This window comes from Nothoprocta perdicaria, unplaced genomic scaffold (assembly GCF_003342845.1).
Source record: "Nothoprocta perdicaria isolate Ctin4 unplaced genomic scaffold, notPer1 scaffold_4, whole genome shotgun sequence".
Taxonomy (NCBI): domain Eukaryota; kingdom Metazoa; phylum Chordata; class Aves; order Tinamiformes; family Tinamidae; genus Nothoprocta; species Nothoprocta perdicaria.
Genome location: NW_020455643.1, coordinates 11,128,211 through 11,152,949, shown reverse-complemented (window position 1 = coordinate 11,152,949; position 24,739 = coordinate 11,128,211). Strand labels below are relative to the sequence as shown.

General features: G+C 44.7%; 1 protein-coding gene across 2 annotated transcripts in view; it reads left to right on the top strand.

Annotated features, from left to right (window-relative positions):
* FGF12 (fibroblast growth factor 12) overlaps positions 1-24,739 on the top strand; it is a 203,071-nt gene that overhangs the window by 58,480 nt on the left and 119,852 nt on the right. Inside the window, exon 1 of one of the 2 annotated variants that reach the window (XM_026045421.1) lies at positions 9,530-9,617. The exons of the other annotated variant lie outside the window; for it this stretch is intronic. Within the exon in view, the coding sequence (XP_025901206.1) occupies positions 9,530-9,617 (88 nt within the window). Of the gene's footprint in view, positions 1-9,529; positions 9,618-24,739 lie in introns of those variants that run through there. 2 annotated transcript variants of the gene reach the window in all.

Sequence of the window (24,739 nt, the reverse complement as noted above, 5' to 3'; positions counted from 1 at the left end):
CATAGGAATGTCTGGAATTCAAACAAGTCCTGCAGCAGTGGATACAGATGCTCTGCCAATAGCCTCACTAGAGAACATGCTGTGGTGACTTTTCTCAAGTAGGGAGAGAAGATGTATGGGCCACATGCCATTCCTAGGTTAAGGGGAGAATGAGAGAAGGGGTCTTCCAGTGACTCAAATAGCCTGGGATGCACTTGCAGATCAGATCAGCTTGATTCTGCCTTTGAATTCTTATAATGTCTGTAAAGAAAGTTGCACCTRAAACTTATGGGCTAAATTCAAACCTCATGGAGTAGTATTGGTTGGTGCCAGGCCTGAATCTAGCCCCAATTCTTGAACAATTTCCCTGACRTTTCCTTTCTTGGTCAATTCTGCTGCTGCAGTTGCATGTGTAGCCAGTGCTGATCTGTGTGCCGGGCTGGTCCATCACCTGTGCCTGGTGGATGGTCTGTGTTCTGAACTTTGCTCTTGGGAAGCAGAAAGCCAGTGCAGTAATCAAGTTCCACAGCATTAAGTAGTGCCATGTGCATGCTTCCTCCATTTATCTGCTCATGATTGTCTTCTGTACTTTATTGCCTTTCGTATTTTGTTTCCTTCCTACAGTTCCACAGACTGGTCATTTAGCTCTTGTGATTTCCTCTTTCTTGCTGTGCTCCATAGAAGATTTCATTAAAATGAGGCTTTATGTTTTACCTGAACATCTTTCATTCCCCTTTTGTCTGATTTTGCTTGTTTTGAGATGGGACTCACTGCAATCTTCTAACAGAAATGAAATATTGCCAGCTGCTGAGAAGTTTTAGCTTCCTGTAGCGAAGTAAGATTTCCTAAGGACTGATAATCAGTCCAAAGCTCTGTCTGCACTAGCATCATTCTTGTTTTCAGCAGACACAGAGCAAGACCATTACCGAGTATGTCACAAGTCAGCAATGATTCCTGTCTCTGGGATCCAGCAATGCTATCTGTCACTGGTGTGCTTATTGCGAACTAGTGTTGCTGACTCTTAGAGGATTTGGTGCCTTTCTTAAATCCCTAAGCCATTACATAAGAATTACAACCTGACATTTTTAGATAATTTTTGTTTCTAAAGGCTGCAAAGAAAAGTTGAGAACATAAACCCTAAAAGATTCTAAAATGAGAATCAAATGTAAAAAAAAAAAAAAAAAAAAAAACCACACCACTTCCACACACACACACACAAAAAAAAAACCACACCTCAAATGTAGAAATGTATAATATGGTTTGGCTCCATGCTTCATCTTGTGGGATTGCCATGGGGAGAAGGGAATGGTTAAAGAGACTTTTTTCTCACTGAAAACAATTCCCTTCTGTGATGATAATGCAYTGGCCTTCCCAGAGCAGTGGGGCAGCTCCCACACTCAGCTCAGGGCATTCCTGGGTCTGTGCACCGTTCTGGAGCTTCCACAGCAGTGTGCAAGGTGGGATCTCATCACGTGGGGGTTAAATTTGTCCCTGTTCATACTCACAGCAGCTGACTCTACCCATTCCTGCTGGGTAGTCCTCTCTGGTCAAGTTCATATGAGAAACTTGTGGAAGTGTTTTCTTCTAATAAGGTCTAACCCTTTCATTATAGCTCWATTTTTGCAGTAGTGTCAAAAATTTTCAGTAAAGTAGAAGTACATTAGAAAAGGTCATTTCAGAGAAAAAATATGAATGTATTTGATTTGTTTAACTGTTTTGGAACATGTGTCCAAAACAACAGTTTTGAGARAGACTTCCTAAAGAGCACTTTGACAAAGTTCTCAATCTCAGAATGTTCRAGGTTGGAAGGGACCTCTAGATATCATCTAGTCCAACCTACCTGCTCAAGCAGGGACACCGGCAGCATGTGGCACAGGGTGGCATGCAGGTGGGGTTTGGAAGATCCTCCAATGAAGGAGACTCTGCAACCGCCCTGGGCAGCCTGTTCCAGGGCTCTAGCACCCTCACAGTAAAGCTCTTCCTCACATGGAGACAGAACTTCCTGTGTTTCTGAAGATATTCCTCCTTAGTTGTGCTGAGGACTGCACTGCATGAGAAATTTTCAGAATGTCTCTAGGCCAGGTTTTTAAGGTTGTCTCTTAAGAAAGCCTTGTAAATCCAGTCTTGAGTTCTCTTGAAACATGATATTTCCTTCATGTACATAGCTATAACTACTCCATAATATTATTATTTAATACCCAACTTCTGTATTTGTCTTCAGAACCATCTGTGACTAACAGTGTGGGTCTGGTAAAGACTGCTGCTTTGGAGATGCTGCACTTGGAAGGAGTGGGCTTGTCAGTACAGTTTGCATTAAAAATCTGGTCACTATGGCCTGCTGATGAGTGAGGGTCTATCTGAACAGTAGTGCCCCAGCAGTAAATGACTTTGCTTTGACTTGAGAAGCTGTGAATTGGAGCAGAAAGCACTTCTTGTATCATCATTCCCAAGGCAGGGAGTCGGGCAGGCAAGTACTTGCTTGTCTAGATAAGACTCTGCCCCATGTGTTGTATTAGCATGCCACAATAAATACGCTTCAACTGTGGACTCCACTAAAAAGAGCTGTTAGTGTCACTGGAAGGAGATAGATGGGGAGGTTCGTGCTTTCATTCATGTTGCTCCTGACCTTAGATACACTCGTGAACATCCAGAATAAGTTTGCTGGGGAAGAAGAATTAGGCTCCTTGCAGAAGCAGTCTGTTGCCCTCAGATCTCCCGTGTTATGTCTCTCTGCCTTTCATTTTGAAATGTAGGAAGGCTGATTACATCCTTGGATAAGGAAGGTGGCCTGCCCATTGTTCATGCTTCATGCAGGGAATCAGTGGGAACCACAAGCGCACTCTGGTCTAATCTGGAAGGTTACCTGTTCCRCCACGGGGCCACTCACCTGCCTCCCTCCAAAATGCCTTTGCATAATTGCAAGCTGTTGTCCTCCAAGCATGGGTCATGTCTCGGGCAAAGACATCTTTGCCCACTATGGGTTAATAGCCTCAATTACCAGGGCCCTATGGATCAGAACTCTGTTGCGGTGACCGTATTATGTCCCTTTAATCTGCTTTCTTCTCACCAGCCTCTGAGGCTGCAGGCAGTGACAGATAGGGGAGAGCTCTGCTCTCCTGCGTGCTTTTCTGCTACTTAGTGAGGGGGCTGTGGAGATGGAGCATATCCTGAAAAAGCAAGTGTTGCTGCCAGAGAAATTGCACTTAGGGGCAATTTGGAGAGTAGTATGGCAATATTTAAGGTTTTCTCTGAAATTCAGCCATCAGTTTAAAAAAAAAAAAAAAAAAAACTTCACACCATTTGCTCTAGAGGTATAGGTTGATCACCTTGGCAAGGGACAGTACAGCTTTTCTGCAGGAAGAGATCAGGCCTCCCAAATCCCTGGGCATTTCCCACACATCCTGGTGAAGGTGGTCCGGTTGAAGCTTTGTACTTGGATTTCTAAAATGCCTTTTCTTGGGTCTTTTGCTAGGAGCTTTTCTTAAGAAAGGGCAGTTCATGCAACGGAAGAAAGTTAACAGTAGAGAGAAACAAGGTTGGGATATCCCTCTAGAAGAGTTAAGGGCATGAGGAAGAGACAGAGCTGATCAAAAAATAAGTTGGACTAGGAAAAAACAGATGTGGACAGTCCAGAGTTGCAGCAGGATCTCCTRATGCTGGTCAAGTAGTATAAACAGAAGTGGAGAGTAATGCATCTATGGAGGGTATATGGGAATTACTTAAGGGCCCTCAAAGTATGGAGTGTTACTTTGGCCTTTTCATTTCTGGAGTAAGATCTTGGGGGATAATGTGGACCACTCTTAAAGTGTTAGCTCAGSAGAAGCAGGAAGAAATTACTAGGAAAGAAGTAGAGAGCAAATAGAAWTTATCATGCTAGAAATCCCTAATGCATTTGCACTTTGAGTTGTGTGTGCAGTTCTAGTTATCCTGTCTCAAAAAAAAAAAAAGAGAACTAGAAAAGACAGGACATGGTGACAAGGTCAAGGGTGTGTGCAGAACAGCTGCTCTCCGGGGAGAGATGAAGCAGATGAAGCACTTCCAGGTGTCTACAGAAATGAAACAATTGAGAGAGGAAATAGCAAAGGTGTATGACATCATGACTGTTACGGAGCACATGAAACTATCATTTAAAGATTAGAGTGAATGAAGTGATGAGGAAGTGGTTTTAAGCAGACAAAGTTTTCTCGGTGTGCGACGAACTCATTGARCTCCTTGTTAAAGAATGGGGAAGATGCCAGTGGGTACTGGTTGGCTCACAAGTTGATTAAAACTTGTTGTGAAAAAAGTCAGGGGTTATAAAATCATGTGAGATGTCCTATGCATTAGAACATTTCAAAGCTGCATGTTACTGCAAGCTGGGAGTAGGTACTGATGGAAGGAGTGCTGTGTGACYTCTTTACTGTTCTGTTCTCTAGAGCATATGCTCCAAGGTATGGGAAGGGACATACCATCYTTGTACACACAACCTTTGAGGAACAGCTTGCTACTTAGTGTGATGTAACTGTGCGAGTCGGGCAAGGTGGAATAGTCCTGGAAGTCAATAAAGGGATGTGGRACAGGTGAGATGCTTTTCACTCCATTGTCTGTGTGTAAAATAGCTATGAGCAATGAGCCAGTTGTATCTGGTATATAAGAATGAGGGAGAACCACCCCCTAGAACAGGTGATGTATTGTTACAGCTTGTCTTCTCTCCACTACAACCCTTGAAACGATTGACCACAGGAAAGGCGCTCCTTTTATGTTGCAAAATCTGCAGTTTGTGGAACACTTTGAGGCTATCAAAGTGACATGAGATGAGAAAAGCCATGAGAGTTAAGGGAGCCCAAATTAATAAGAGCAGCATTGTCCTTTGTGGTTTCCAGAGGGCAAACTCTCCCTTAACTGGAGGGGCACTGGGTTCAGTCCATCACTCTTCACAGATGTGCACATCTGAAAGACTGTGAACCCTGTCTTGCAATCACATCCTTTCTGAAAACAGGAGTCCCAGCTTCTGAGAAAGTCTCTGTATTCAGTATGCAGAACATCCCCTCTTCACTAATTCAGGCTCAAGATATTTGATATAGTCATCTTTATGTATAACTTCAGATTTCTTAATGTCTAGAAATGCAGCTACTAAATACTCGTTACTATTTTTTTGTTTGTCTGAAGATAAACCTATTGAAACCTGAGGATAAGCCTTTCAAGGCTGAGATGCCTTTCTTTTTAAATCTGGTTTGGTGAGGTGAGAGGAAGCCAAGATTTCCAAGCTATTCCCTCCACCAGGAGCTGAAGGAGGTATTTTTTATTCCCTTGTATTTGTGTGGCAGACCTGCTTTTTGACSTTAAGGCACCCAGGCAGCTGGTTGATCTAAACTCTGATGTACAGAATCAAGCTACATCTTTTCTTTGTGTCTCATCCTCCACTTGTTATCAGAAGGCTTGTGATGTATACTTTTTTTGTAGTAGTGTTTCCAGCAAAATAAGTGCAGTCTTTGCCAAAGAGCATAATACTGTGCTGATCAGGAAGAGACTAATCGCTGGTTAAGKCACCAGAATGAGAACTGGCAGGTGATTCCCTACTCTGCCACAAATTTATTCTGACCTTCAGCAACCTCCTGAACTTTGTGCTGCAGTTCCCTGCTGGCTCTGGTTTCCAKATTCTGTGCTTGGGTATAGTTGCTATACCTGCTCAGTATGTCTGGAAGACAAGCCTTGCTATCCTGGCCTGCTCTCAGTGCTCTGCTTCGGAGCAGAAGCATTGCAAAGACCCTGTGCTGATGGTGGGATAAGCACCTGATTGCACTGAAAAGGGCTGTGATTTTTCTCACCCATTCTGAGGTGAGCTTTGCTCAAATGGCTCCTGCCAAAGAAAGTGGTGAAAAAGGGTTTTGTGTCATCACATGGGTGGTAACTGAGGAATACACCATCAATGTTGATAAACAGATTCCCAGAGTGAGTGTCCAGAAATGATTATCAAGTGCTCTCTAGGAAACCTCTAACTTTATGGCGAAGGACACAGATATGTCCGGTGTCTGAACCAAGCCCTTGGGGCTAAAGGAGCTTCCCTTGTCGTGTCCACCTATGTCCAGAGAATACTGTGAGGGTGAAGWTTCCCTAAGCTAGCTCTGCAGGCTGTGTGTCCGTGAATCAGTTGCAAACTTGAGAAATGCACGTAGTTAATACAGGTGAAAATAAAATGGGAAGGACTTGGCACCACAAAGGTTTATCATKGTCTTTACATGAATGCAAGAAAATTCTTTTCTGCCTAGTCTCTTCTCTGAACTTTCATAGCTTCCCCCCCCTCTTTTTTTAGCTTTGGTATCTGATAAACTCTTGTACATTCTGCTGTTTTAATACCAAGCAGAGAATCTCATATGCTAAATCACCTTATTTCTTTCTGATCATGGAGAGCACAGGCTCTTTTTAGTAAAAGGTATTAATTTAAATTCCATAATCCCAACCATATTTTTCTCTGTTCCATGCTTTAGAAGGCCAATAGCATTTTAATTTAATAAGGGAGAAACACACATGACACTGTTCCCTGCAACTGTCTTCTGACCTCAGAGTGTTTCCTGCCTTTTTCTGTGTTTCAGCAAATGCAATCTCTGCTTTCATTCAAAAATGCTCTATTCTTTCTGATAGCCATGTTCTATCAATGGGCAAAATTCAAATGTGTATCATTTTCACAGTTGCTTCTGGAATATTATTTGCATTATTTAATAATGGCGGCTCATGAATGGAGCTACAGCAAGATTTATGCACTGCTTATGTGCATAACAAACATCTGGATATGTACTGGCCCTTTACAGAGAAATCTATTTTGGTTTGCCTAGTTTAGATTACAATGAGTTAACTCATCTAGCAATATCTTGATTTATGTCAGCTCCATCTATCTTTCTAAATAAACTTTGCTTGCTATGTTAGGATTTACTTAACCAGTAACATCATGGACTCAGTTATTTTTGTGGCGTATGCACACTTTATATGCACCACATTTCCTGAAGTATCATCCTATACCATTTTTGTGCTGCTTAGATTTATTTCAATCTATCCAGTTTGAAAGGGGTGCTCATTGCACTCATGCCCCTCCTTTAGAAATGGCAAATAACGCTCGTTCACTCCTTCCCTGGTCTGATTCTGCTCTGTGTTGCTCTGCTGTGAATCAGGAACTGACTCACCACGCAGGCAAGGCTGCTGACAGATCAGGACCTCCCACCCCTGGATCATCAGCCTTGCTAGCCAGTTSTTGAAACCTTACAGTGAAGTGGGGATTATTTTGTTAGTGATTTTATGCATTATTATGACTAACTGAGGAGCAACTGTGCTGCTCTAAAGAGGAGATCTCAACTGCTTGTTTTTCTTCCTACAACCCTGTGCATCTTATCTGATACACTTGTCTGTCCAAGTGCATCACAACTCTAACTCTAGCTAACACGTGTAACATCCCAGTGCATCCCTCCCCTATGGTGCTGCATTTCAACGTGGTCTCTTTGAAACCAGAGCCCCCTCGTTTGCGGCATCTGCACTGGCTGCTGAGCAAGGAGGGCACCTTGACTTCAGATCTTCCTGGGCTGTCCTTGATCTGGCGGATCCAGAACTGTGCTCGTCTCAAATATGTGCTGATGCATTTGCAGGAGGAGGGCTCTGTGTGTTTCGCTGCCATTACAGGAGCACTAAGAGCTACTCGTTGTAGTTTAGAGCTTCATTGTGCAAACTACTCCTGGCCTGGTTCCACGGGAGCTCTTCTCCGTGGTGAGGTAGAGCAGAGAACTGAAAGCTGTGCAGAAGGGAGAGGTGGCTGCTGTAGTCTGTTTAGTGTTTGCCAAGAAATGCCATAGCAATTTCTGCATTCCCACAGAACAGGCATTACAAAGGAATGTAGCTGGAGCAAGGATGCTGGCTCTGGGGGACATGAAAAGCCATTAGAGAAGGGCAGTTTCATTCTATTCTGTGACTTGGTGAGCTTCCAAGGTCCTGTATAAAACAGTTTATGAACCAAGGCATATAAGAGAGGTGATTTTCAGCCCAAGTCATAGCACTACACAGCACAGCCTGAGTTTATTAATAACTGATCTCTGGCATCCTGGCTACATGTGCGTTCTTTTAATGCTCCTGAACTTTGTGCTGCTGGCTTTGCTTCGAGCTACGTGCTATTTCCAGTGTACTAAGTAGGGCTGACTAGAAAATGAGAGCTTCCATTTCATGAAACATTTAGCATTTTCACTGCTTTTTAAAAATCTCTTCTAGAAGAAAACTGAAAGTGTAGGGCATGAAAGACTCAGGTGCTTCCACAAACATTAATTTTGCTACAAGTCTTCAGCAAACTGTTATACTAGGACGGCATTTATTTATTTCTATACCTCTCTGCTGCTGGATGCTTGGACCCCTATCTGTTTTCTAGCAACTGTTCCACATTGGTGGAATTTATAGTGATCAGAGTGTTGCTACATCTGGTGGCTGTGCCTTGTTCTTTAGATTTTTGAGTGGAGAGACATCCTTCCAAAAATTAAATGTTCAGACCATATCTATGTGCTCATGTCTATACAATGTGCCAGCTAAAAACCTGTTATCTCCGGTGCATTCTCTGGAAAAACTTCTGCTTTGGAGGCTGCTTGGAGGAGCCTGGCCCCCTTAGCCAGGTGCCAGGAGAGGCAAGGGCAGGGAAGGCTTGGAAAGCCGGTGCAGGGCAGGATAATGCTGCCTGTGTGCAAGGAAATCGTCCTAGTGCTAGGACGAGTCCCAGTTCAGGCTCGTTGCAGAGTCCATCCACTAAGGTGAAAGAAAGAGCTTAGTGGAGTGTTTTCTATATGTTGATATCGTTTCCTTTGAGGAGYTTTCTGTGCTCTTGTGCTTTAGAGTCTCTGGTGGATTCTGAGCCAGGGCATTTCATGAAACRAAGTTTTGCCCCTCAAAGAGAACTTTTTCCAGCTGTTTTGCATGTGAAATGTGCATTCTGCCTTGTGCTGTGCAGTGTGAAACTCTGCACGGGCTTTTGTGTGTGATAGCCTGGCTGCTGGGGGCGTAAAAATGGGTTAAAATGAAATGAAACTTCAACTTTGTTTGAAGTGACCCCTGTAGAAAGCTCTTGACTTACTCGAGCAGCACTCGTGTAAGTTAGGGCTGGCAGGGTGTGTGGCTGGTGCTCCCTGAAGTGCTCCCGGCCTCGTGGGCCCCGCTCGGTCCCCGCCGTGCTTTACGGCCCCCAGCCCGGGGCGCCCCCAAGGGCCCCGTTCGGCGCCTCGGGGCCGCCCCGCTCCGCCGCCCTCGGCGCTGCCCGCGTTACGGCGGGGAGCTTCGGGCGGCGGAGGCGCGGGCCCCGCGGGGCGGCCGCCGGCAGGGGGCAGGGCCGGGAGCCCGCGCCGCTTTCTAGGGCTTGACGTCCTTCGAGCCGGCCCGCCCCGCTCCCGGCGGAGCCTCCCCGCCGGCCGCGGGAGTCCCGGCAAGTGGCGGCGGGGCCGGGGCCATGGGCCGCCGAGTTGGGCGGCGAGCGGCGCCCTGCCGCTGAGAGCCGGCCGCTGCCCGGGGCCGGACCCGTTTCCGAGCAGCGGGAGGGCGCCACAAAGTGAAATCCATGAGGATTCTCGGGCTTCTCCTGGAGAAAGGCTCGCATATGCTGCAGTGTCTCTGTGGAAGGCGCCTGAGATCCAGCCAGAGCCCAGGTGGGGAGAGCGCGTCCTTGTCCCCGCCGCCCTCGCCTCGCCGCGCGCCGCTCGGCCAGGGCTGCCCCTTTCCCCCCTTCCTCCTCCTCCTCCTCCTCCTCCTCCCGGCCCGACGCACAGGTGGCCGCGGGCGCTGTCCGCGGTGCTGAACCCTGCCCGCGCGCCCGGCCCCGCGCGCGACCCTGTCCCCGCGTGGGCACGAGGTGTCCCGGGTTGCCCCGCAGCCCCAGGCTCCTCCCGGGCTCAGCTGCTGCAGCCGCCTGCGAGAGCTGCCCGCGCCCTGTCCCCCTCGCAGCCTTGCTTTCCTGGCCACTGCAGCAGGGTGGTTGAAACGCGTTCTCTGATGGAAGTGYCCTGGGAGCAAAGGCAGCCCCCGAGGGGCCACCTGGAAGCCCTCTTGGCTCCCAGCCTGCCAGGGAGGGAGCCGTGTTGGAGGCTGCATCAGGACAGGGGGTACGGCCAGGTGAAGGGCTGTTGCTAAACAAAATACCTAAAAWGCCTTTATTTTTCTTCTCCCCCTTCTCAAAGAGAAAAAGAAAAGCATATGAGCACCTTGATTTGGTACAACATTGCCTCTGAGTTTTGAGGTGTTCTTGTTAAAGTTTCTTATTTGGTGTCTTTATGGTTCTCTTTGTAACACATGCACTTCTGGAGTCCGACCTGCCCTTTCTATAGCTCTGGGTAAAAGACCCTAGAAAGCACCCCCTTGTTATTGTTGTTTAAGAYTCTAGGAAGGTTTTTTAGCACTAATCCTACTGCTTTGAGCTTGATTTGGTTTCGATTCCTACTTGGTTTTCTGCTAGACTTGCCTATTGAACCCTGGTCGTTGAAGTATCTGGGGGCTCCAGCTGCCTACAAGGGTATCTTTCAAAATATCACTTGTTAAAACTTGYGTTGTTTCCTTATCTGAGAGCTTGGTCTCAGAGGAGAAACATTTCCGTACCTCCTACGTAATTGCTCGGTACTGTCCATTGAAAAGTAAGGCTGCTTGGRGAACCCTGTTGCTGAAGTGTCTGGATTCCCTCTTGGCCCAGCTGAGGAGAATTGGTTAGCAGCTTGGGCCACTTGTTTATACCTCAATTCCCACCTTCCCTCCCACGCAGACACTTGTGTCTGCAAGTTATTGGCCATGACGGGCTTGTAGGAATAAGAGAGGTGTGGGAAATCTATGGGAGAGTGAGCTTGGCTCCCTTGAAACTAACTGTTTTCTGCTCTGCTTTGAAGGAAGATCTGATCTCATTAAACAGAACAAATTTTGCCTGTGCTTGAAAGTGCCGCACAARTTATTCTGATCTCGGTGGAAAAGGATACAAGGGTTTAGTTCACAGTTTAGTTCACATGTGAATGTTTGCTCTGTGTCATTTGGGAACTTGGAGCAGCTAAGAGCTCCTAGTAAGAACAGGGTGGTATCWGCACCATGAGGATGTGCTAGGATGTAGCTTCAATGAACTCAAAGCTGGTGACAGTGTCCAAGTCACTGCCTTGTTGAGCTGGTTTGGTTTGGCTGATGATTCTGTGCTAGGGCACGCTTGTAGATATTGAGTGCATTGTATTTTTCTTTGCTTCTGCTACTGTCACTGGGCAATTCCGAACATTGTGCCGTGTGTGGACTTCATGATGTGTTGTGAGGAGGTAATCTGTGGGAATAGTCTGTGTTATCTTCAACGGGAATAGTCTGTGTTATCTTCAACTGCCCGTATTCCCTAGATACTAGTCTCATGCTAAAAACCTGGGCACTTTAGTTGGGGATTGTTACCTTATTAAGTCATACAGCTGTACGTTCCCTTTTTCATTAAGTTTAGCTTTATATTCTCAAAAAAAAAAAAAAAAAAGACTGCCACAGAAATAAAAGCACAGGCTAGGCCTGCTGGAGGAGAGACCTCCTTGCTGCTTTATCAAAAGGTCAGTGTGCCTGAGGAAATTTGTGTACGTTCCTGTAACAGCCCAAAAGGTGCCAGCATGAGGGGCTGTGCCAGTCAGAGGTGTAACAGGGGAGGAAGGGGCATGGGGATACAGGCTGCAACAGTGACATTAGCACTGGGAGCCACTTAGAAACATGTCCTTGACCCTCCTGTCTGACAAGTTACTGATACAGGATGTTTATGCCAAACTATCTAGTATTTTATGTATTTAACTTAGGTATCAGGGTGACCAAGCCCTTCATCCTCCTCCTGTGTACAGTTTGTCTCATTCAGACAGGTTATAGGGATGTAACTGTGCTTAAAGTCCAATTCTTGCTCACATAGTGTGTGAATCAGCCCTGGATCACTCTGATAGGAACTAATGTATAATACTTTGAAGGCACGTTGTKCAGTATTGACGGTGCTTGCAGGATTCTGTACGGTGCTGCTGTGATGCCAACAAAAAAGCTAGCAAGGTTTATGTCACTGAGCTAAGATCTTGAGTCTTTACTTGTAACAGTAGCTGGTTGTTTTCTTATGTTCCACTTCAGTTTTCTGCTGCCACTTGCCTTAGACTGAGCTCTCTTTTACATGGACAAACTTTTTTGGTTCTGTTCAAACAGAACTTTGCAAAATGGGGTTTGAAGGGTCTCTGAGCACCACAGCAATACATATAATCCATGCTAATGTGTAGCAAGGAATGCATTCCTGAGTCTGKCTGTTGTGCCAAAATAATTGCAAAGAATGTCCTGTATCTTCTTTTGGACACTTCACTTATTACCCAAGTTTAAAAATTTGTAAGCTGACTGACTTTACTGCAAGAATAGAAGCATTTCTTTTTTGGATGATGTAATTGAAATGATATTTCAGAAAGTCTTTAATATTTTAGTTTATTTTCTTTGTGAACATCTCTTTTCCTTTGTTTTGAATGTGTTTTGCCCTTCCAAAATAAAATTTGATTTTGGTTTCCAAGTCAGTGTTATAAAATAGTTTGCCACTATTGCCACTATGCCGTGAAATTCAAGGTAAACATTAGAAAGACTTGTATTGGTATTGTAAGTGTAAATGGAAAAAATAAAAATTCAGGTGACCTGTACCAGCTTTGCAACCACTGGATGCAAAAGGCCATGTCCCTTAGGCTTTCACACTGGTAAAATTTGGAGATGTGCCTGGAAATAGGCTGGTTCATGTCAGTTTTAGGGCAAATTAAACAATATTTGAAATATTAGTTTTTTTGTATTTCTGCAAGCACCACAGTGCCAAGCCTGATATTTGGGACAAATAGGGGCACTCTGTGCAGGCAGGCAGGGTCAGATGGTTGCAGCACTCTTAGCCTGCCCGTCACTGCCTCTGCGTATCTTTGTGCTTGTCATGAGACTATTTGGGGCACTGTCATAATGTGCCTGCAGTGTGTGCACGTGCAGATGCAAATGGAGTCACATACATAAGATGTACAATTGCCTATTGAAAAGCAATGTTTAGTTTATGAGCAAAATAAACATTTCCTGTGGATTTTTTATGTGGAAAGGGGGGCTGGAGGGGGGATGTTGCGTAGTAATCTATGCATTCATGCACAGTCTATTTGTGTCTATCAGTTTTGGGACAATTTTCCCATTGCTGCTTGCTCAGGTAGGCAGCAGATAAAGGGGCAGAGAGTGTACTGAGCAGTGAGCTTCCRATTAGGGGGAGCAATAGTCCGTGTGTATGAATGGCACATAGTAAAACTTGTAACTCCTTGCTGAGTTTAGCAAATCTGAGAACCCCTGTGGTCTGTGGAAGTTTAGCACATAGACTGTGTGTGTGTTGCTTGTGGGAGATGGGGAAGGTGACTTAATGCCAGTGAGAAAGATAAGAGTTGGTCACAAGGCTGCAAATACCCAGGCAGTGATGTTGTGCTGGGAGGCATCAGCATCTTCTCATTCCTGCAGCAGGCTCCTCGTAGCAACTCCAGGCCACTTTTTGGGACACTTCAGTGTCCCCCAGGTTCATTTTCCTYGAGTTCCAACCTCCTGTCACATGTCTTCAGAAAACTAATATTTATTGACAAGGGAAAACTAAGAATATGTGCTAAGGCCTCTTGTTGACACTTACTTACAAGCAGGAAGAATACTTTTGTCTGGCTTAAGCTTAATTCACCTGGGACATGAATTAAGCAAAACTGAGAATTCTTTTTTATTTTGTAATAGGAGCACTTCTCTAGGGTATTATTCAAGAATAGCTATAGCATTTTAAATCCCTGCCTTTATTCTGAAGTAACCTTCTCATACACTACTAAGCATCTGTGCTGGAGGCTCACAGTGCTTGTGTATCTCTGAAAGTTCTCTTCTGACAGCTCTTGAAATGATGGATTTGGCAGACTTCCCATTTGGTGAAATTGCTTGGTTTCTATTGTACAAAAGTTCGGAGATGCAGATATAATGATTTTAAAGTTGTGCATGCGTGTTTCTTAAGTATTTACAGCTAGATATTTGTAGCTATGCAAAAGACAGTYGATTTCCTGTAGGATTTTGCTGGACAGTTTTCTTTAGATATTTCAGGAATCTCCAAAAGAGAGGGTGGGTCTGGAGATGGCCTGTGTGCCCTGGTCCTTTGGTTAGTGAATAGTTGCTGGATTTAGACGATGCTGACCCTAGGTGTGTAGAGCTGAGTAACTGGAGTTGCAGGATCTTGACCAGTCGTCTATGTCCAGAAACCTGTCAGGGTTCTACCAGAACAGCGCTGATACTGAACCATGTTTGAGAAATCTGTTGATTTTTTGTCATTAACAAATTCAAGCAAAAGAAGATGCTTCCAAATTTTCTTAGCTGTAATATGGTGATAGACAATACTCTGAAGCAAAGGTTGACTGTTGCATATCGGCTTTCATCTGGAGACTTAGAGGTGTGCGAAGGACGTGAAGCTTGACTTCCTCTGTCTCCCAAACCAAAGGCAAGAGGAAGAATTTGGCCAAGTTAATCACCATGCACAACTGTGACAAGTTATAAGCTGTAAGTCAGCATGGGAAATGTTAAACACTGACTTTGTGAAAGGCTTTCCCTGTTCTTCCATCAGTTTTCTTGAATAACAGTGCATCCAAAATACTTTCTTCTGCACTATTACTTTCCCTGTTTAAAAGTAGCAAAAGAATCCAGGTTCATAAGCAGATATTTAAAGTTGATGACTTTAAAAGCAAATGCTTTTGGCTCAAGAGCTGTGTGAAGATCACAGGGACACGTCCACTCAAAGTCCAAGGAGTATTTCCGCAGTTACGTCTCAGTTCAGCGAAGCAGTTAAGTGCGCCTTTAACTCTCTGCGTGCACCCCATCCCATTTTTGGATGCTCTTGTGCTTGAATACTGAGCAGAATCATTGTTTTAGATAAGTGGCTTTCAGCCTTTTTAATGTTTCATCTGTAAAATTCTTCTAGTTTTCTTGGGCAGATTTAGATTATTGATAGTAGGTTCACTCTCTGTTCAGTAGGCCCCTTGGAGATGCTCTCAGTTGTGGATTCCCAATTAAAGGCCCTGTTAATGAAGACACTGAAGTTCTATATAACTTCTRTCTGAGAATGATCTTCTACCAGTGTGGTCAGCCTCTCCTTCAAACCAATCCACCTTTTTCTTTTTGCCAGCAGCCCTTTCTGCAGCTTTCCAAAAGTAAAGTTTATTTCTTTTTAATGGTCAAATGCTGGTTGTAGACATTTAAATCCAGATGACTCAAATATTATCAGAAGTTGAGCAGGCTCTGAAAGCTAGCTATGATTGCTGATGTGATAACAGTACACGAAGCTTTCACTTGTATGGGTCGCTGGTAGGTTGAAAGTCCTTTAAATAGACTCTTCCCCTTGCAGGAAAAGAGATATGTGGCTTTTAATAATAAAAATAGCGTTTCTTCCCTTAGCCTGAAATGGCGTGGAAGGAGGTAATCATGTTTTGTGTGGCAAAGCATTTTTCTAAATGGCATGTTTATGCCTTTCTAGTATTGTGGCTGCGATTGGCTGCTGGGCCTATTTGCATGTGCTAAATTGCAGTCCTGGAGATCTGTGAAAACAACCCAGCAAAGCCCATCTCAGCTGGGAGCATGGAAGCTGCTGCTAATTTTGTGATGAGCCACCCACAGGCCCAGTGTGAGTCATTATCATTGTTTTGTTTTCCAGAATTTGACACGGAATGTTTCCAGGATCCAAATCTTGGATTATCTCTGGAGTTGTATTTATTCAGTCATAGCTTAGCTTGTTTCAGATAAGTGGAAAAAATTGGAAAAAATCCCATTAAAAAAAGAAAGAATTAACTGTTCCCGTATTAGGGTCCTCTTCCTGCTTTAATGTGCATTTAGCAGCCTTTTGTTCACTTGAAAACTCACTTGTGCACAGCCCAGCAATCACGTTGCTCAGTGCTAATCAGACTGCCTTGTGTTGCTGAAGGGATGGGTGGGCAATAGTAAATACAGGGAGATGAAGTGACTTGACTGAAGTCATAGCTTGGCTCTGGCAGAGCTGTGGTGGGAAGCTGCTGTACTCTTATATGTGCCCTGCTATTTTTTAAGCAATTCTTTTTATAAAAAAAAAGTTGCTGCCGTGCATGGGACCAGCTGGGGCATCCTGCTGCTTGTAGGTCTGCAGTCCTTCCTCTGGGAACAGCCCATGCCATATCCCTAGGAATACAGGGATCCACTTGCTGAGGCAGCTGGTCTGCTAGGGAATGAGACAAGCAGTGGAYAGAATGAGAAAATCCTGTGTCTTGTGCCGTGGCTATGACAAATCTAGTTCCTTTAGTCCTGGTTTTCACTCTTGTCTTCCAGAGCTCTTCTCAAAGGTTTCCTTGCTGTGCTAGTGACATATTGGATATGTCAATTGGGTTTTCTGGGTATTTTCCCRCAGAGCGCCCAGGATGCTCCGTAGTGCAGGAGTGTTGCAGCCTGCTTCCCCACCGTGCCCGGCCGCTGGCCTGGCCGCACAGCACTAGCTCCACAGCTGCCAGCGCTTGGCAGGCTGTGCAAGTGCCAGGGGGCACCCATGGCACACGGGCACCCATCGTGCACGGGCACCCTGCAGGGGACACAGCACAGGGGCAGAGCAAGGGAGGCATCCATGGGGAAAAGGCCATGGAGCAGGCAAGTTGCTACGTGCAGGCGTCCAAAATTTGGGAGAAGTGTTTTAATGCAAAGCATGGACACTCGGCAGGGGAAAGACATGAGCAATGAAGAACATAAGAGAACAAGAACATAAAATAAGAGAATGCTGGAGAAGAGTTGTAGAAAGGGGTCTTTTCATGAAACAGGTTCTTTTAAAAAAAAGTCTAGGAAGAAATGCCTTTTGTGGTGGGGAGGGAAGCTCCCTGCTTCTCTCTGTGCTCTGCCTTAGTCTAGCRACTTTTCAGAATAGACTTTTTCAGACCTTTGCTGGGAGCAGTCTAAGGAATTCTGTAAGTGAGATGCAGGTCGGAGCAGCCTTGGTGCAGCTCTTGGAGTGGATCTTCACACAATTAAGCAAATCAAGCTGGAAAAGCACAAGGATCAAAAGTATGTCAGTGATGCTGCCACACCGGCAATACTCTCGTGTCACCAGGATGTTAATGAGTTTAGAAGTAACCCCTGCAAAAGTGTGTCCAAGTCCTCTGTGCTGCAAAATGCTCCTCATGTTCTGGATTTCCTTTTGTCACAAYGTGAAACAAAACCCAAGCAGAAATATAACAATGATGCTGCTGGAGGGATGCTGGCAGCCAACTTGCTGCTGCTTTCCTGGGTTCCTCTGATGGACTCTTGCCACTGCGTAGCTTCATTTTTGATTGCATGTGTGTGTTTTTATTTATTTTTTTATTTTTTTGCTGGTGGAGACAGTGGCTTTTGTTTGGTGTATGTACAGCCCCGACACAGGAGGCTTTGGTCCCACAGCAGCATGTGGACTCTGAGCTTCTATAAATGAAATCCAGTCACAGTCACAGCACRTGTAAGGGGATCCGACTCCAAGTGACGTCTCAGCAGCAGCAGAGATTCAAGTGAAGCCTCTCGTAGTTTGGAGGCAGCTCCCTATGTCCCTTGTTCACAGCTCTGGGTGCCCAGGCTCTTTACTTACCCACTTCTTGAGGTTTAGGAATYACAGAACCATTTTCCATTTGTGGTATTGGTAGGGCTAATTGTACTGGTGGGCTAATTTCCACAGGCATTTTTATTCTGTGTAGGCTGGGTGCAATCTTTGTAAATATTTGGTTAGTTGCTCAGACAAATATGTACATAAATATTCAAGTATGGCTAAACTGCCCACTGCTACAGTTGCAGATGCCTGGGATTTACCCTGTAGGGATACGACGTTCAGTTTGTTTTTTCCTCTGTTTCTGGATTTGTTGGAGTCTGTGATGAATCGTTTCCTATTCTTACTAGTAACCTGAAGAGACAGCTCTGGGAATATAACTCATGTTCCCCAGCAGTTTATAGCCTGTTCAATAAATGAAATGCTCCTGCCCCTGTCTAGCCTGGTGAGTACCTGACGTGTCTTACAACAATTTGGTCAGGATCTGCTGCTGCTCTGCACGCATTGACAGCACCTTGCCCCCAAATGGTAGCTTGGCTGTGGGTTTTGTCTTTTTTTGAGTTTAGTAAAGGTGAATTAGAACAATGCAATTCATTGTCAAGCATGAATAAGAGTAGTATTAAGTAGGAGCATGTCCTTTTTTGCTGCTATGCTTTTGTGAATGAGTATTGCACTTGCTTGGCATTCCTGGCAAGGGAAGGTCTTGCTGGGAGCGCTCCCATGAGGGCCTCCTTCCCCTGCCTGGACAGCTCCAGCCCTGCGGGTCAGCACCTCTCTGTCTAGCATGCTGGCTGGCAGGGCGAGCGTTCCTCTCAACAAGAGAAGAAGGTCAAGAAACTTCACTTCTAAATGATTTTCTGCTAAATATTTATATAATAATAAATATATAATAGCAATAAATATTTATGTACATASACAGCATCTGCAGAGCTTGTTTGCTGTGCAGAGCAGCTGAAGGTCCTTGTCGTAGCCCTGAATCCACTGGTCTTTGTATGGCTGTATGGACACGAGGTCTCTGTGCACTCTGGGGAGACCTCATCATCTAAGTACACGTTCACTGAGGAAAAGGCATTTTAATATGAAAATGCTGTTTGGACAGAAGCAGACAGAAGGCTCAGCAGGACTTGGAGAGAGAAGTGCTGAGTCTGGAGGTGTGTTGGAAGGACGGGTGTGAGTTTAAGCCCTTCCAGGGCAGGGAGGAGGGCTGTGTACATCCCCTTGCTCAGCCTGCAGGTGCCCCTTCTGATTCCCACTGTCTCCCCATTCATTTGGGTGAGCTGTGAAGTTGGTGCAAGTCTCAACTCTGAGCCCACCAGCCTTTCCCTGCTGCTGCTTTGCTCCCTGGCTGCAGGAGGGGACACGTTGCTGGGGATAGGAGAAAGGCAAGGTGGCTTTATTATTTATGGGATTGTTCATTTGGTTGGTGAAACACTRATGGGATTAAGTGTTAGAGAGGAAGATGAAGTGTTTCCTACAGAGTGAGCATGTTGCCCCTGCTGCCTAAAAAGAAGCGATCTTAGAGTTCTTTAATAACTTGTCTTTAAGTCCTGAGCAAATGTTTCATACTTCTGATTTCAGCTTTCTTTTATCCACAGCATTGTTGTGTTCCAGAGCCAGATCATCCCTGGGCTTAATATAGACTGCAGAGCATTATTTTGGCAAAAAATCAACATCTTTTGAAACATGCCAACATAAAATCATATGGAGGCAGCACCAATTAACAGAAAAATGTGAGAACAATAGTACTAGGCTAAAGTGTCCATCTAGACCCCAGTATTTTTGCTTCATCCACCTTAACGGATATTCAGGAAAGAGTAAGGAAATCACAATGTGATGTCCCAGATGCCCCTCAGATTCTTTCCCAGCTTCTAGTTGTTTTCAGCATATGAAACTTTCTGAGCTGGACAGAGTTCTGTGTATTTAGTGATTCTCAGCAAATTCCTTTTTCATGTCATCGCTTCGAGTACACAGAATTTTAGCATTGCAATGTCCTGTGGGAATGAATTTCCACACATCTCTTACCTGTTGCATGAAGAACAATATCTTTCTTTCAAACTTGGTTCCTATTAGCATCATCTGATGCCTGAGATGTAACACTGGAAAGAGCTAGTGAATGACTGAGCCTATCCTGTCCTGGCCACTTGTGATTTGATGAATCTCAAGCATATCCCTCCAATCTGTCTTTTCCAAATTGAAGAGTCTTTGATCTTTGCCATTCCCAATTCTTGTAATTCAAGTGTTTGTTGTAATGAAAGGATCAGAATGGCATACATGGCTAGCATGAAAGTTTGAGAAGAATGTCATGAAAACCTTTCCTTTGCCTCTCTCCAAACGATTTTCTGATTTTTGTGTATGGAAGGTACTACTGGGTCTATTTGGTGACTCCAGTTAATCTTATTCTTTGTGCATTTTTCCATTGTTGTCACTGTAAGGTGCATGCTCAGTTCTCTAACAGCTCACTAATGTGGAGGGAAACTGAATCCTAGATAAATCCCAATCCTAGTGATTGCCCAAGTTCAGTGTGGCCTCTAGAACCAGAAACCTATATTTGAAGGAAGAACTAAACCAGATGGGRTTTTATGGTATCCTGTGCTTCTTCCTTTGGTAGGCTTCTTTCTTTTACYGGCTTCAGGAACCAAAAAAGATGAGGCTTTTTTTTTTCTTTTTTTTTTTCTCTCCCCAATTTCCTGCTTCYATCCAAAGGAGGTCAAAGAGTGGGGTCATTTCAGGTGGGGAGATGGTAGCTGTGGTATGAGAGCAAGAAAGCGTGGCAGGAAGGAGAGCAGGGTAGTGAAGTGTCTGTTAAGGCCCAATAATGAAGGTCTGTAGCTGTTGGTCTCTACAAGCCTGTGATTAAATGGGGATCTTAAGCCACGTGTGGACACAACCTAGTCAGCTGTTCAGCCAAGTCAGGAGATGAGGATGTGTGCAGAAAGATCCGTGTGTGCCGAAGCGTGGGAGATCACCTTGAGACACACTGGTGTGTTTTGGATGCCTTTAGCTCAGTTGTGGCTGACAAACCGTGGTGGAGGTCAAATCCCTTTGGCCCAGGGCAAGCAGTGCAGGCTGAGCCACATGCAGGATCACGTTGGGTAGGGGAGATGCTGCCTCTCTGTCTGCCCCAATGCAGGTTTCTGYAGCCAAACCTGGGCCTCTCCTGCAGCCATGGGAGAGGAACCAGAGCATCGGGGACATGACTGATCTCCTTTATTGTCTCCGCACGGTGAGATGAACACAGATTAAMCCCCCAGACTGAATCAAGAAGATTTCCACCGGCCATAGGAGACCCCAGCAAGATTTCTCCAGTCTGATGGTTAGGCTGTGGGTGTGTAAGTGATTCCACCCTGAGTGTCACCATCTCTTCTGCCTYTGCCCCAGCACTAGTATCCACTTTGTAAGATGACCATGAGTCTAACTCCATACCTGCATGGACAGTAAGTGTCAAAGCACTGTAATATTACTCTGAATCTGTACATTAGATCAGGGTGAATGAGTTGGAGTTTTAGGTATTTAGCAGAAAATACACTCTGATCATTTCAAAGTATGAAATTTTCATTCTTGCTTTAAGATACGTTTGAGAATACCAGTCATTCAGCAGGCTCCCAATAAAAGCCCATGCTTTATAAATTTCTCACATAAAAGTATTTAAGGTTCAGCAGAAATGCAGCTTACAAGGCTAAATATGTTGGCTGCCTGTTAGAGAAAAAGAGATGAAGGCAACTGCTTTGTAAGGGTTAAGTATGACCTATAAGCCAAGACCTGGAGGGGTTACAAAGTGGTGGCCAGCAGCTGTGACAGCAGTGATGGGTTTGAGAGTAACAAATGTGCTGTCCTTGTGCCTCTCCCAAAGAGGGTCCTGTTCCCTGAGGCTTCTAACAGGGAGTCGTAACAGCTCTGGTATCAGAGGACTCATTTATGGCTTCTGCAAACGGGMAGAGCCTTTTATTATCACTGAGCATTAATGGAAATGTTTCAGGAGGAAGATTTCAGAGAAAYGGAGCTTTCTTGGGCTTTGCATGTCCTCTCTGCATCACCTGCACCAGTCAGCTATTGCATACGCAAAGTGGGCTGTGACCTCAATCAGCTAGTTAATTTTAAGCCTATGCTTAAGTGATTTGCTAAAACTGTGCTTATTTAGTGAAGGAAAGCTGACTGTATTTTCATTGCTCAAACTAGATGAATTATAACATGTAAATTATTTTAATAGTGAAGGAGTAAATTATATTTTTAACAATTATTTAAATTTCCATCAAGAATATTAGTAGCACAGTAAGGATGTCAGATGGTAGATAGATGTGTTTTTGCTTCCATAATAGCCCCTTCAAAGTTACTTGAAACGTTCTATTGTGCATTTACCTCTTTATCTCTGTATTTTTAAGATGAGAGGAGCTCATTAAACCAAAACCCTTCTATGGCTCATGTCAACAGAAAATGTTCTTTTAAATGTTCATAAGCATCGCTTACAAAAGCGTGGGAAAGACAGAGAAGAAATTGTTTTCCTTTTGTGTTTGGTATATTTTTCGTTCTTTTACTTTTTGATGACTAAGCTGTTCTGTACTTGAAATTAAAAACTGTTGATTGGAAGCTCTTGCAAGAGGAACACAAATGGGGCTTGATTTTGGGAAAGTGTATTCCTAATTGTTTGCCTAACTCGGCTGTGCAATTAGCATGATTGCCTCTGGAAGTGGCTATCTGAGAAGAGACTTTTGAAGAATTCTCTGTTTTTCAGATCTGTTTTTTTCTCTCAAGATGCCATCTTCTATAATATCTAAATATTACTCATTGAAGTTTAATTTGGTAATAAGTGCACTGATGTCTTTTCACCTCTTATCTCTCCATTTTCAGACTTATATTGAAAGGCTGAGGGTGATTATTTTCTTTTGTTTTCTTCTGAAGTCCACTTGGTGCAATATAAAAGAAATTATTTCGTTTAAGTGGTTGGTCTTGCTGTTTAGAGACATGGACCCCATTGGAGTCTCTGTAGATTTTAAATGTCTGTGGTAGCATTTAAGCACGTTCCCAACATCCCTAAAGGGATGTAGTTCTCGTGTGTTGAGTTTGGTTTGTTCTGTCTTTTTCATCCTTTCCTGACCTGTGCATTCCGGGGGTATATATTGGTGTCAAGATGAGACCTTTTCTTGTTTCATTTTAAATATTTGTTGGATTTAAAATGAAAAACAGAAGCTTTTTTCTAGTAGGCTGAGAAACCTGGCTCAGGTTAGAGGTGTGCAGGGAACATTCAGTGTTTGACCTGACTTGGAGATTGTTCTCATAGTAACATGACATCAAGGTTGCAGGTCCTCAATGATTTCACTCCATGGTAAGTGAGGGCTGCCACGCAGAGGGACAGRTCTGCGCTCCCAGCATCTCTGGCCACAGACTTTGCTGATGCTAGTGCTGTTTGGCTGGATGGTAATCCAGGGCAGGAAAGTTGCCTTGTTTATTATAATTTACTAAGGTTAACTTTCAGTCAGATCAGTTCCCTTAGCCGAGTCGTCCTGTGGCCACCCAAGTGCTGCTGCCATCAAAAGGGAAGATGTAGCAGGAGGTGGGCAGAGGAACGGTGGGATTGCCCCTTGCAGCACCACCCTCTCTTACCATGGTTTAAGGGATGTGGTGCTGCTGGTTTTGCCCTCCTCCTGGTGTCATTCACATTGGACTCATTTTTCCTAGAATTTCCTCCATGCTGAGAATACAGCTAAGGAAAATCTAGAGAGTAGGTACTCCTCCCAATTTGGATGTGACTCAGGCCTGTAGTTGCAGAGGTGGGAGGGCTATTACAGTGCTAGGGAAGGCAAATATTCCCCGGATCATTAATCATGGGCTAGGGAGCGTGCTGGCTGATTGCTTATTGGCTGTGGTCTTTCATTAAGAGAGAATTCAATTTTCCCAGTATCGACAGCTGTCTGATGAAGGCTTTGTGCTGTGCAGCAGGCACGAAATGCGGAGAGCAAACGCTCAGACACAGGCACAYGTCAGGAGGCAAGGCAGGGCTGCGTTTCCTTTGTTTCTTCTGCTCTGTGCTCCCTCTTGTTGAGAAGAAACAGCTTCTGGGGATGAGACATTAAATAAGGCCAATCCTGGCCTGTCTACTCRCCAGGAAATGCTGAGACATTCATGTGCTTCAAGTGGGAGAGCTGAATTTTGCTGGTCCTTGCTGCCCYGCATTGGGACTGATCTAATTATAGGAATGTATTACTATTGCCAGAAAGTCTTCCAAGCCAGACAAGACCTTTGTTTTGTCCTGGTCTGTCCTTCCCAAAGCACACGCRTTGTTTGCACTCTGAGAAAAAACTTTGGAGAGAAACAACAGAGCATTTTTGCTGGGGAGCATCAGTTGCTGCTTGTTCCGGCAGTGCTTTTCTCACTGTACTGTCCAACCAAGAGCCCTCTCTGTCAGCACAGAAAACCATCCCTCCTCACCCTGAGAGCTGCTCCAGCCCCTTCAAAACTTATAATTATAGATATGGGAAAAATAAACTCATTCATGTGCAGCTCTTGATAAAATGGTGAATCAGGGATTTTCATTTTTCATTTGAAATGCAAATATTTCTGGCATTCACAATGCTCACCGGTGTGCAGTCTGCATCGAAGGAGCTCCGTCTGCCGTGGGACGTGCRCAGTGGGCACCTGTGCAAAGGGCCACTTGGAGCCTTCCACAAATAACTTCAGTTGACCAGATGATGAAGCCAGCCAAGGTCACGTCCCTGCCTCTGTTCTCACCAAATAAAGTGGTTACCTCAGCAAGAGCCTAACAGTGGACTGGGGACTGTAGGAAGCCCTTCCTGGCAGGATGACTGTTGTGTCCTTGATACTGGACAGGCTGCACTGGGTTTTGGTGGGCAGACTCCTGCTAAGGAGTGTTTTGTCATCTATAAAGCAGGGGTATTTTGCTGCCTATATAGCAGAGCAAAGCAACACGGTTCAGGGACATGCAGCAAATGAATCCCAGTATCATGACTCTCAGACTGCATTTCTGCAGTATTGCAGCCTTGGTAGGAGGGAGTGTGGCCAGAGGCTTGGAAAATCTGAAGAAGATCTGTGTTCCTGGGTGGTGTTTTGTGCAGCCTGATTCCCTTGAAGTCCTAATACTGCAAGTTCATGTTCCAAAGAAATTTCCCTGATAAAGCAGGAAGCAGAAGTCTTAGAGAAGGCAATTTTTTGCCTTGGAGATTTGCTTCAGCCCCAACTGCAAATACCCCATCAGGCTCCATA